Source organism: Haliaeetus albicilla, chromosome Z, assembly GCF_947461875.1.
Source record: "Haliaeetus albicilla chromosome Z, bHalAlb1.1, whole genome shotgun sequence".
In the NCBI taxonomy this organism is placed as follows: domain Eukaryota; kingdom Metazoa; phylum Chordata; class Aves; order Accipitriformes; family Accipitridae; genus Haliaeetus; species Haliaeetus albicilla.
In genome coordinates this window covers 28,963,717-28,977,259 of record NC_091516.1, presented here as the reverse complement: position 1 = coordinate 28,977,259, position 13,543 = coordinate 28,963,717, and the positions used below count along the sequence as shown (strand labels likewise).

The window sequence follows — 13,543 nt, the reverse complement described above, 5'->3', positions numbered from 1 at the left end:
AAGTTACTTTGGCCTCCTGATTATCTCTTCCAGCTATGATTTTCTCTCTCAACTGAAGGTGTGTAATACATTTTAGGATAAGTCACTGTGGTGAGTTGACCCTGGCTGTAGCAGGTGGCAGGTGCCCACCAAAGCTGGTCTCTCACTCCAGGGGAGTGACAAAGCTAAACAGGGGAGAGAAAATATAATGAAAAGCTCATGGGCCGAGATAAGGACAGGGAGAGATCACTCAGCAATTAACTATCACAGGCAAAACAGACTCGACATGAGGAAAATTAATTTCATTTATTACCAATCAACCAGAGTAAGGTAATGAGAAATAAAACCAAATCTCAAAACACCTTCCCCCCACCCCTCCCTTCTTCCCTGGCACAGCTTCACTCCCAGATTCTCTACCTACCCCCGCCAGTGGTGGGGGTTGGGGTCAGTTCATCACACATTGTCTCTGCTATGTCATCCTCCTCAGGGGCAGGACTCCTCACACTCTTCTCCTGCTCCAGCGTGGGGTCCCTCCCACAGGAGACAGTCCTCCACGAACTTCTCCAGCGTGAGTCCTTCCCATGGGCTGCAGTTCTTCACGAACTGCTCCAGCGTGGGTCCTTTCCACAGGCTGCAGTCCTTCAGGCCCAGACTGCTCCAGCGTGGGTCCCCTGCAGGGTCACAAGTCCTGACAGAAAACCTGCTCCAGTGTGGGCTTCTCTCTCCACGGGTCCACAGGTCCTGCCAGGAGCCTGCTCCAGCGCGGGGTTCCCGTGGGGTCACAGCCTCCTTTGGGAACCCACCTGCTCCGGCGTGGGGTCCTCCAAGGGCTGCAGGTGGATATCTGCTCCACCGTGGACCTCCATGGGCTGCAGAAGGACAACCTGCCTCACCACAGTCTTCCCCATGGGCTGCAGGGGAATCTCTGCTCCGGTGCCTGGAGCATCTCCTCCCCTCCTTCTCCACTGACCTGGGGGTCTGCAGGGCTGTTTCTCTTACATGTTCTCACTCCTCTCTTTGGCTGTAATTGCCTAGGGTTTGCAATTAAATAAAAAAGGGAAGGACAGAGTAAAACCTGCTTATTTCTTGTCCATACAAACTCAGAAAATTGCTTCATTATATGATCACTAATGGTATTTCTGTTGGGCTGTTGGCTTACTTCAGGGTATGGTCTCCTGTTCAACTTCATGCATATGACCTAAGGGCTACACTGACTTCAGAAACATCGAGCTCAACTCCAAAAGCTCCTGTACAGCACTGTTTAAGTGCCTCCTATATTCTCAGTTGCAATATTGCTTTCACCATTTTAGAGAAGAATCTAAGCTTCTTAAACACTCTGAGGGCAAATGTTAAGTCTGTGACAGAGGCAGGTAGATGAACTACATTATTTGAGCTGAATTCCCTTGCCTTCACCAAAAGAAATCACCTTTTTTCTCCAATACAGTTTCTCTTTGCTCTCTATAATTCATTAAACTTCTGCAGTGTCTAATGTCGGGGATTATTGGTACCGGTCACCTCTTGACACACCACAGAACTGATACAATTAATATGACAGGGGCATGCTGCTCCTCGGGTAAACGTGATCCCTACTTTTAACTCATTTATTTTTATTATCTCAAGGGACACCCTGATCCTGTAGGAAGCCAAACAATTCCTAAAGGAGATGAATACTATCAAGTCTTGTAAACCGATAGGCATCCCATTGTCACCTTTGCATGTTAAGTGGCAAGTGGGGAAGGAGAGGGAAGAGGAGTCAAGTAACTTGAGCTGAAAATTCAAAGGTATGCTGTGACTGGCTTTAGACACTAAAGATAACCTAGAATAGGAATATAGCTTGTTCTTTTGCAGAGCCAAACTGCTGTATGCTGTATTGCTGATACCCAGGTATTAGGTGAGAGCTCTAATCCTGCATAGGACACATTAATTTGAAAAACAAATGAGTTAATGCAGCATGAAAGGAAGAGGGGAACTTTGATTTTTACTTTAGTAACTTCTATGATAGAGAATCCTATCGACAGGCTGTTGAAGTACTGCTGATTCAAGCTTAAATGATCATTCTGCTGGGAACATTTTCCTTTTTCAGCCATGCAAGAGTATATCCTGTTTCGTCTTGGCAGGAAGAGCAATGTGATATCTTTACTGAGCCTAAGGTCATTTAAACAAGTTTGTCCCCTCCTCACTTTGTTAATCTTGTATCATAAAAACTGAGGTTTCTTTAATTCCATAAGACAAAGCATATTTAATACCTGTCTAACTTAATGGGAGCTTTATCTTGATGTAACAGCAAAATTAGGATCAAAGCATGTGGTGCCAAAGTCATGCTTCCAATATGTGTGTGAATGTGGGCATGTATGTGTACCCTATGTACGACCCATTTTGAAAACCAGATACTATTGCGTATACCGTATACTTGGACCCCATGATCCACTAGAAGTGGTGTCTCAACAGCTGGCCCTAGAGGCAAAAATTTGGAGAAGCAAGAGAATTTGAACATGGAAAGCTTATAAAACGTGGTGGAAAATCAATGCCAAACCAATTGATGGAATAAATCTAATTTTAAACGGAGCCAACAAGATTTTGATTGATGTTTTTAATTGTGTGTGCTTCTTTTGATATTTAAATGGCATCTCTGCATTATTTGATTACTCCAACTATTCTTTTTCCAAACAAAATTGCATGTAGAAATCATTGTTCATTTTTATTTTTTGCAATGTGAATAAATGTGAGTGGTAAGTTAGAAGTTATTTCAAGGACAAGTAGAGCAGACTGGCCTGCAGTTATATTCTGTAAAATTAATTAAAAGTGAAAAGAGAGTAGGTGTTTGCAGTTCAGAGGAATTCTTTCTTGAATAGTATGAAGTTTGTCTGCAGAATGCCAAATCGGAGCCTGTTCATAATGCAGAAATATTGAACTGAATTCTCGGCAGCAATAGCTGACCGTGCCAATTCTTAATTAGAAATGACTGGAAAAGAGAGCTCCTGTCTTCTGGAAATTCCAGGAACAATGTAGGGATAGAACTTGCTTGCCGGGCTGGCATGCCATATAGTTAACCTGCTTCATTTCCATTATTCATTTTGAAGGATCAGCATGCTTCTATGGAACAGCGTGATTTTGGGAAACGGCATTTTAAGATAAAACTCCCTTTAGCAAACTCTTGACTCTTAAATATGGCTTTTAAAGTATTAACTTCAGAAGACCAGTAATGCTTGTTCAGGAAGGCTATGTTCAACATCCTGTGGGAAGTGCAGTCACTGTCAGAGAGGGGAGTGCAGGACAGACTGGGTAAATTATCTGTATCAGTTAGGCGTCAAGTAAATTCTATATGCATGACAACTAAGGTGCGACAACTTTGTTATACACTAGTCATAGTCTTTTGTCATCAGATCTCATTCAACACAAAATATTAGGTCATATTTTATGCCTATCCAACCATTTCTAACAGTGGCATTGAATTTTTATGATCCTTCCACTCCTGTTTATCTTTTTTGTAAGGCTGTGTCTTCCATATAAAAGCAGATGGTGTGGATTTAGAAAATTGCCCTTTTGCTTCATTGTATTTTATTATGCTAGTGGGATTGATGTTTGCTGTAAAAGCTTTTTTTTAGATCCATAAGTAAAGCAACATTGTACAATAAAGATCTAACAGGTGATGATTAAAATATGGTGCATTTGAAATTTTTCTCTATTAAATTATGTTCCTTAGGGAAGAATCCACTAGGTAACTGTGTGTTTTACAACTATTACAGTAAACTAGGGTATATATTATATAATGTACATGATCAATGTGACACTGCAGGGACAGAGAAATATAATAGTTTTTCTTCTGTCCTCAAAAATAAGAGAAAACAAAGACTTACCAGGGTAAGAGACCTTCTTTTTTTTCCAGGCCAGTATAAAGCTTTCTTGTGAAAAGACTTATGAAATATTAAACTAATTTGAACTTTGCATAAAATATTAAATTAACTTTGCCTTGGCTTAAAGCCATTTCTTTGACAACTGGGAAGGATGATCAACTTAAAAGCCCTCAGGCCGATGGAAGTATAATACTGCCTGATACCATGAGGCAAATGCAGGATGTACTCCAAAATGACTACTCAATAAATAGTACCTCTGGGTTGGAGGTACAATTCCAAAGCTAATGAAAAGGTAAAAAAATCCTCTCTCATGTAAATAAATGACTTGAAATCTCATTTGCAATATTCATTACTATATTGTCCTTGGTCCAGGTAGTTAGGCTTTTTCCCCATGCATCTCCAGGAAAGCTAAGTATGTCTGTGCAGCCATGCTCCCTTGTTAGTGCTTCAGCCACAAGGCTGGAAAAGCTTTCAGCGTTGTATCTGACACTGTATTATTACGTGACTCTGCAGCTTCTTTATTAATATGCTTCTGTTGAGCCATATAGCTGCTTCTTTCAAAGAATTACTATCCTTGACAAGTACTGTCCCATCCCATGCAGCAAAATGTAGTGATTTTGTTGCAGTTGAAGGACAGAAGATCCAGTGAGATTTGAGGGAAAAAGAAAATAGTGGCTCAGAAAGCAAAGCTGTGTGTGGCTGTGCGTGTGTGTGTGTGCTGGTGGGGGTGTATGAAGGTGAGTGAAAAGAACAAAAATTTTTGCCTTAAGACAGTGAGTGTTTTGTAGGGGTTCCTGTTTATACTAGAAAATGTCTTCAGTATTTCTTACCTTGCAAGATCATTTCAGCATCTGCATTAACAGAAGAAAAAAAGAAGAGACAATGTAATTTTTGACAGAGATATTGTAATGTGATGAATCACTGTAGTAAATAAGCCCTAGCCAAGTTTTTTGCAAACCTGATTGCCAGTATATGCAGTATGTCTGAATGAATCAGATGCTTGATGCAAGTAAGAACCAATAAAAGGTTTTTTTGACTGCAGTTGCATAAAGATACAGTTGCCATACTAATGCTTTTATGTGATTGAAGACAAAACTGGGCAGATATGAGAGTTTCTTCACCGTAATTATCAGAGTATCAGAAGAGATCTCTTACTAGATTGCAGAAGTAGCTTAATGTTTATAAATCTCTTTTTTGGGCACGATAAGTGAATGTTGATCTGTGCAGGTCTGATCTGAATTGAGTTATCCTGACTGATGTCATCTGAGAGTGACACATCATTTCTTTAATTCGTTTTATCCCAGGCATCCAGTGTTTATGCATTTGACAACTTCTCTTTAATCTAGCTAAACAAAAACCCATCAGCACTAAGAGAGATCAGTGGTCTCTTATGTAGTTTGAGTTCCAGTTTCATCATCAACTGGTTAAATTTTTTAATTCTTAAAGAAATTGAGGGTTCATGATTCCTCTCAGGTTTACCTGTGGTAGCTGCAGGAGTTAATCACATTTTAGTCCTATGGCAGCTAAGTCTCACAGCATTTATGGATCTAAAGCTTCGTCTTCCCGATTGTGGGCTTCTCTGCTGGGGTCTTCGTTTGGAAAGACCTGGAAGAGGAAGCCTCACATCCATGTGCCTGCTTTTCTCCTAGCTGGCTGATGAGCAAGCAGTAGACTGTGCAAACTAGTTGTATCCGAGATGATGGGAGTGGAAGCAGTCTCAGGCCTATAAGATAATATGCTTGGATGGCTCTGGGAGGACATACTTCAGGGTTGCTTTTATGGCGATATACTTTTTGGAAGGTTATTATTAATAAGTAGTAGTAAGTTACTAAAAAGGCCGTCAGGGAGCTACACATGGGGAGAGGAAATTAATCAATTTGATTAATGATATCAATTTATTTTATTATTAATAATTAGTTTGGTAATACATGATTTGGTATTGGAAGGCACTTCTTCAAAAGTCATGCTTTCACACTTTTAATGAAGAAAATTCTTCAGACTGATGAAACAAGTGTGGACTATCACTTTTCTCTCTTGTCAGTGTGTCTTACATCATCAGAATGTGAAGCACAGACTTTCTTTGATGTTTGTTGTGGCCAATTTTGGCCTTGAAATCTGTGAAACAGGAACTTGAATTACTTGTTAAGACAGCTTACAGGCTGACTTTGTATTTTAACATTAGTAGAATAGCTGTCATTTTTAATTGGAAAAACCCCATTGCCAAAACACTTTGCTAAAAGTCACAAATGAGAGATTAGGGAGTGAAATGGCGTAGTTTTGTTCAAGTGAACAGATTCTTACTCAGGGAGGGGTAGAGTGATTAAAATAACCAATTGTAGTGGAAGAAACAAAAGTATATCCTCTCTGGAGTGACCAGAGAAAGGCAGCATGCAACAGAAACCCCTGAACGCCTTCAGAAACTTGTTTTCCCTTCCCTTTCCTTGCGGAAAGAGTTGGCAGTAGCTAGTAGGTTACCTCGACTGCATGTTTGTCTTGGGCAGAAATACTCTGGAAGAAACCAGCAGTTGTTTGGAGGGACAGTATATTAACAGCCTGACCAAGAAATATACCCTCTCACTGTTAGTCTGCTTACTGTCATATTGAAAACTCAGCTTAATAAGCTCCATCTCAGAGTTCTTGTTAAGCTCTTGAGAAGAGTCTGAGGAGATGGCTTGACCTTCCACAGTCTGTTCTGGTTCATATGTGTTGATGAAATTCTGGTGTGCTGGACTTACAAATGCAGTCCTCAGATGGCTAGTTGACCTGTTTGGATTACAAAGAGATGTTCTCCAGAGCTTTCTTGCTCTGCTGTGTTCTTTTTGTATTCTGCTCTTTTAGAGCTGTGCTTTTTTCATGTCTTCAGAAGTCAGGTGTAGGGTTCAGAAACTTTCAGCCTTGGAATTTTTCAATTTTTGTGTAATTGTTCTGTCTCCATTCCTGAAGAGGTAAGGGGGGTGGGGTGGGGCATGATGGCACATACAAAGGAGTGAAAGATGCTGGGTTGTTTGGGTGGTTTGTTTTTTTTAGAAATGTGAGTTCTTCTTTTTCTTTTAAACAGCTGTTAAGACAAAGAGAGTTTTCTGTCTTTGGTAGTTCTCTTCCCACATGATTTTCTACAGATTTTAGAACTGCAATATACCTGTGTAACAAGGCTACAGCTAATGTGAGTTTAACAAAGCTACAGCTAACATTTAAGTTGTAAAAACAAGTGTGCAGATTTTAGTGCTTGAGAGAATGAGTTCCAAAGACAACACAAAAAATTTCTTAATTTTTCAAAAGAAAACACTCATGTACCTGATGACATGAATAGGTCTGACATTCATCACTGAAACCCAGATGACTGTTGAGGATCCTTGCTAGTTCTATAAGGGGTGGTGTTTTGTGGAGTATGAGCAACAGGAAGCAAATCGTTTTATAGGTACAGAATATGTAGATATAGAACAGCATCAGATGGCTTGAAATTTTTTGTATTGTTGTTTGCACTGGATTCCTGGAGGTGTGGGTGACTTTGTAGATTTAATAATCAATTTGTCAGTTCATTCAGTTTCTTTCTTTTTCAGGGTTAAGTCATTTGCTATGTAGTTATGATGAACCTAAAGAAAAAGACTTCTATACACTGAATAATACCAAAAAATGATGAGCTTATGAACTTTATTTTCATTCTTTAGAGTAGCAGATCGATCAGAAACGTATGCTGCAGAAGAAAAATATGACAAAAAATATATTGAAAAGAGGAAGATGGAGACAGTTCATTGCTGGTGAAGGCCTACAGCTTAAATGAACATATCTGTTCCAGACACTGTACTGTTCAGAAAGCTGTCTGTCTTTCCCAATACATAGGGAATGGAGGATAGGTGTTCTGTTTTATTACCCAAAGGTATTTTGATGGCTGTGTTCAATATAAGGGAAAGAGAACTAAGTTTCCTCCTTATATCCAGATAGAGGTGAGATTAGACACATAGAAAAAAGGTTAGTTTAAAAAAAATTGCCCATTTGTAGTCACTGAAGATTATATACTAATTATATACTTCTGTTGAAAGATTAAAATTTTATTTGATATCCAGAATCCTAATTCAAAATACCAAAAAGTACATCAGTTTGTGTATGACAACAACAACAAAAGTATTTAATTGCATATGTTTGGTTCTGAAACATCTACCTTAATGTCAGTCAGATGTTTCTCAAATTAAGAAACATACCTCATTAAAAGAAAATAAACTGGAATATTTCCATGCAGCTAGCTTGACATTAATGATTTGCACAAGAGGAAAACATCACCTTGCATTTTGTATGTGCAATTATGAAGAAGGTAGACATTTCCCTGCAATATTTTGCTTTCCCGCAGTTTGTCTGTCTTTACTTTTTCTTGAGATTGGAAGGCTCCGAATTTTATTAAACGCAGAACAGACTCAGTTCCCATTGCAGGTGAGAACAACTCAAAGCCCTTGGTGCTTCACTGAGTGTGTTCAGCTTCTGAAGAGTCAGGGTGAAAGCCACTTTCTTTGTCTAGTTACTGATTTCAGCTGAGCAAAGAAAAAAGGGAAGGTTAAAATTACAACTTGCTATGTATAGTTTGCTATGTGTATTGCTACACTCTTTGGGACTGCTTTTCTTATTAGACTAGTGAGGTGTTTTCAAAAGCTTTTTCCACATACACATGAAGCTGCTTATCTGTTACTTTGCTGCTAAAGGGACTTCTGTCAGGTTAGATCTTGTTTGGGTTCTAAACCGGGGTCTCTTACGAAATCCAGATTTCTTGGCTTTCTTGGGAGCTATGAATCCAGGGAAACATGTCTGACCCAACAGTAAGTGCATTCCTTCAGCCAGTGGTGAAAAGCACTACAACTGAGGACAGTGCCTGATATTTAACTTGTCTTTTGAAGTGTCTTGGTGATCGGGCTTCGTTTTTTCTCATCCTTGTCACTCATTGCAGTTGTCTTCTAATGTGTTACAGAACAGGAGCAAACGCCTGGAGAAGGTCCATGTTGTTCTTGGGAATAAATCCTGTGATTTGGATTCGCTCATTTCTACTCTGGCCTATGCCTACTTTCTCGACAAGGTAATGGTAAAAATGGACTGAGTGGTCTTAACTCATTTGCTCCAGGTTGTTACAGACACCTTATTGTTAAGTCAATTAAAACATACTGTAAAAACATTATTCTGGACAACGATTTTGTTATAATCAGAGGTGAGATTTTTAAATAGAAACAATGTACGTTTCTTTCTATAGAAAAATTAATGAGCAAGTATTAGGTGGCTTATTCAACAGCAGCAAAAAATCACCCCTGTACATCATTCTTTTTCCTTTCTTCTTGGTTTCCCAGTGATTCTGTGGGAGGCAAACAGAGAAAGAAGAACAAGAAAAAAAGCAATAGATGTTTTTTAAAAAATGAAGTAAAAGGGGGGGAAAATCAAACAGAAAATTCAGACTGTTTCTAATTGCTTGCTCTATTAAAACACCTTCCTAATAAAAAACAGGTCTTATTTTATGCAACTCTGACAAATGCACACCTACCTTACAGGTCAGTCCTCCTGACGTTCTTTGCTTACCCGTGTTGAACATACCAAGAAGAGATTTTAGCTACTTCACAGAGACAAGATTTATATTGGAGGAGCTGAATATCCCGGAGTCATTCCATATCTTCCGAGATGAAATCAATTTGCACCAGCTGAATGCTGAAGGGAAATTGTCTTTAACACTTGTAAACAGCAACATGCTGACAAGGTATTGCATTGTATGTACAACAAGATGGCTTATGCAGGTTTGAGCTGTTTTAAAAATTGTATTTTAAATATTTTCTGCATTAATATTGGTATTGCTGTGTTAACACAGAGGGAAAAAAAAAGTTAAAATATATTTTGTCTCTAATTATGTCCAATAAATGTAACAAACTAAATAGTCATCTTTCCATCACTTTTAATGGAATTCCCTTTTTTAAGGACTTCGCATTTTCACCAGCTTAGATTAGATAGTTTAAGTTCAGTTTAGTTTAGATAGTCTGGAAGTTTCCTGTGACGAGTAAATAAGAGATCATATTTTTTTCCTGCTTCTTCGTTAGCTTTCACTAAAGGCATTAAGACTCTGACATTGATTTGGAGATGGCCAGCACACTTGCATAAGTGCTGTTAAGTTGGTTGCTAGATTATTGCAGTCCTTACAAACTACAGCATTTTTCTCAAAATGTCCTTGGTGCCAGAGGCTCAGAGTTGCTCTGTGAAAGACCACAGTCCATACACCTGTCCTTAAGAGGGAATATTTACAGGTCCGTAGTGAATCTTTTATAGGGAGCCTCTTTGTAATGGTCTGCCTGTCTTGCCCAGAATGAAGGATGCTGTTTACTTCCAACTCTCTTTAGAACTTCATTTAACGTAAGTAACATCCTGTTGTGCTATGGCCCCATCCTACTCTGAGGGGTTTGTAGGTTAGAATAAAAGCAGGGAAAATCTAAAATGAGAAATATGCATAAATCTCATCGCTATTGATTCTTTAACTGCAGTCAGCTCAGTACATAATTCACTTTTCCAAAGTAAAAATTATCTATAAGATTTGGTTTTTGTTTATTACTGTCCCTTCCTGTGTTTTTTCCTTCTAAAGAATTATGATTAACGTTTCATATTATTAAATATAGTTTGGCTTTGCTATTTGCTATTATAAGCAGAAACATAAAGTGTCTAAATGCAAAAAAAAAAGATCTTTTGTAAGGTTTCAAAATACCGAATGGGGAAAATCCCAAATCTCCCCTATATAAAGAGTGATAATTTCAGTACATGTAGAAATATTTTTTTTTCAAATTACTAATTTTTAAAGATTTTGATAATGGAAATGTAAACATTTCAGTCTTAGTACTTAGTGATGTATCAAGCAATAAAACCATTGTGAATGCTTCATTAAAAAAATTACAGTTTTAGGACTTCATTGTGACATTCATTGGCTTTATAGCAGACTTCAAATAGCAATAACAATAGTGTTATAGTCCAGAATTAAAAAAAATTTTTTTGCACTGTTTTACTGGGTTGTCTAAGCAGCTAGAAATAAATATATATATAATTTTTAAATTTGCTTGATAGTGAGGATGAAAGTTTGCAGTCGGCTGTTGTCAAAGTCATCAATCCAGATGAGCAATGTGACGGCAGCCTGGAGTTAGAAGCGTCGTCGTCTGCTTTAGTGGTAAAGGAGATTCTTCAAGAGGCACCAGAGTTAATCACTCAGCAACTGGCTTATCTCCTCAGAGGTGAGAGATTACTCTTTATATTAAATACTGAAAGGTTTAATGGAGTGTTTCTGAATCTGCTCATGCAGAAAGAGTGTGATCCATTCTTTGGTTAACAATCCCTTTAAAGACCACAGGAAGCTTCATAAAAGAAGCAGGGAGTAAAGAGTTTGTTAAAGAGTAACATTATATTGAATATTAAAAATGTGCATTTAAAAATAGGCATGAGAGGTCTTTGCTGTATCACTAGACAAGAATATTAAATGGAGCTGTCGACACACCAGCTGGGTAGCTGCAAAAGCTGTGCAGTTCGTCGATTCCAGGGGCACTGTGGACAACAATATGGATTGGAATCTAATATTTACATGTTAAAGCTTCTCCTGATGGTGGTACCTTTTTATAGGATGATGGTGTGATGCAAAACTTTTACTGTTTAAAAACGCTGTAACCAAATCTTCATTGTGCTCTCCTTTTCTTTTGTACTGTATGCCAGATAGAGTACAAAGGATGGGGCTTCAATAGTCAGAAGTATTTTCATTTCTGTCTTCATAGTTCATTGTTTGTATTAGTTTCTTCAGTTTATTTGCTGCAGCAGAACTTTTCAGTTGGAAACAAAACTGGGATTGAAAAGAACTGATTGCTGCTTTTAAGTTATTTACTGAATTTTAATAGTGTTTAATGAATTTTAAAGGTTCTTGGTTTTAATTCATGTGCAACTGTTAAATGCCCTTTTAAGAAATTAATGTGGGCAAGTTTAATGAAGATTATGAAAACGTGCCTACACTTGATTTCAGAAGCTACTGGAGTCTTGGCTTGTCATTGTATTCATCACTGTGATAACTAGTGTAATGCGCATGTTATGAGAAATTACAAAAGGTAATTTTAATTTTTTTATGTTTCCATAGAAGAAGCATTAACAGTAACACAGCATTTAGCTTGCTCTTTTAGTATCTTTCCATGCTAATAAGCTCTAGTAAACCTGCCATGAAATATTTTTGTAAGGTCCAAATTTCTGTTAAGTATCTATCCAGGAATCTAGGCAAATGACCAAGCATAGTAATTGATTTTGGAGGCAGAACCAAAAAGGGCTTTTGGGGATCTCTCAGCATACCTGTTTGGTGGTGGAAAGAGTCAGGAGGCAGTGCTCTGAATCATGAACAAGAACATGTTCAAGTACTATACATGGTTGTAAGCGTCTGCATGTTTTGTCTTTCTGGTCTGTATCCAAATTAAAATAAAGTGCTTTTATTAGAGAAATACTGAAAGTGTTTGCATTAGAGATGGCACTTCCAGTTTGGAGGGAGATTGTAGCTAAATTTTTTTTTTAAATTAGTAACTTCATTTTAATTATTGTGTTTGGTAGCTTATGTTTGAGGAACTGAGTGGATATGCGAGTCCCTGCGTACCTTCTCTTGCATGGTATGAGAAATGATTGACAAAGCCTAAACAATAAAACACAGCTGCGCTTGTGACTTGATGCTTTTCTACTTCTCCCCACAATGCAGTTTGTACGTGTAGAAGGGCAAGCAATACAGTGAGTCCTCTTGTGGGTCTCTTAAAATAGAAAAGGTTTTCAGTACTTTAGAACCTTCCATTGCAAATTCAGAAAAGTCAGTGAATCCCGTTACTGGTTTTGGCAAGACTAAAAAAAAACACGTCCTGGATATAAATGTATGTAGATGGCAGAACTACAAGCTGTCTGAAAATAAAAGATCAAATACAACCTACCCAAGTCTAGCTTTTGTGTTTCTCTGTATATATTATGGCCTTCTGTCAAAGTCCTTGCCCATAAAGTATAGCTTTGGAATTCATCTCACCTGTGAACATAGGAAATTAAGGGACCACATATTATGGTCTGGAAGGATGGGTGGCTGCTTCATTCTCACTACCAGTCAGTCCGTGTGTAGAGGCTCACAGGAAGGCCCGTCTGTCTGGTGGCACTCCATGGGCATAGAGCCGATGAGGAGGTCCTACTGGGTTTTTCCCACTTTGTTATGTTACTGCCAATGTAAATCTGTGTATTGTTAGCATGTATAAGTTTTGGGGCAAGTTCAGAACAGAAGGCTGAAGTGGAAGTCAAAGTGCTAAGAATTAGGACTTTATTTTCATGAAACAGCTGAGAGATCCTGACATCTGAGTCTCTGAGCTGGGAACTCATCTTTCATTTTCTGGCTTTCCAGTGAGTATTTTGCTAGAAGACTAGTAATATAATACAAATATCTCATGTTTTAATAATTATCACGTAGTGGCTGTGACAGCTTCATTTGTTGCCTCTTTTTCAAAGTTCTTTTTTCTCACAGTCTGTTAGCAATTTTTTTTTATTTCAATAACAAAGGCAGATGTTTATAACCTGCCATATTTCAATTCTGAACAAACTTCACCTGCTTCTCTGTGTTTAAAAAACAAAGTCAAGAGAAAAGACTTTTCCTGTGAAACTGAACATTATTGATTTAGGCAGTTTAATATTTAGGGACTTTTTTTTCAGCTGAATGCTTTCCT

At 38.2% G+C, this 13,543-nt stretch overlaps 1 protein-coding gene across 5 annotated transcripts in view; it reads left to right on the top strand.

The window, feature by feature from the left end:
* Positions 1-13,543, top strand: part of PRUNE2 (prune homolog 2 with BCH domain) — a 145,926-nt gene that overhangs the window by 22,599 nt on the left and 109,784 nt on the right. For all 5 annotated transcript variants that reach the window (XM_069777258.1, XM_069777259.1, XM_069777256.1 and 2 more), the window contains exons 2-4: positions 8,788-8,892; positions 9,356-9,558; positions 10,902-11,065. In XM_069777258.1, the coding sequence (XP_069633359.1) occupies positions 8,788-8,892; positions 9,356-9,558; positions 10,902-11,065 (472 nt within the window). The remainder of the gene's footprint in view (positions 1-8,787; positions 8,893-9,355; positions 9,559-10,901; positions 11,066-13,543) is intronic.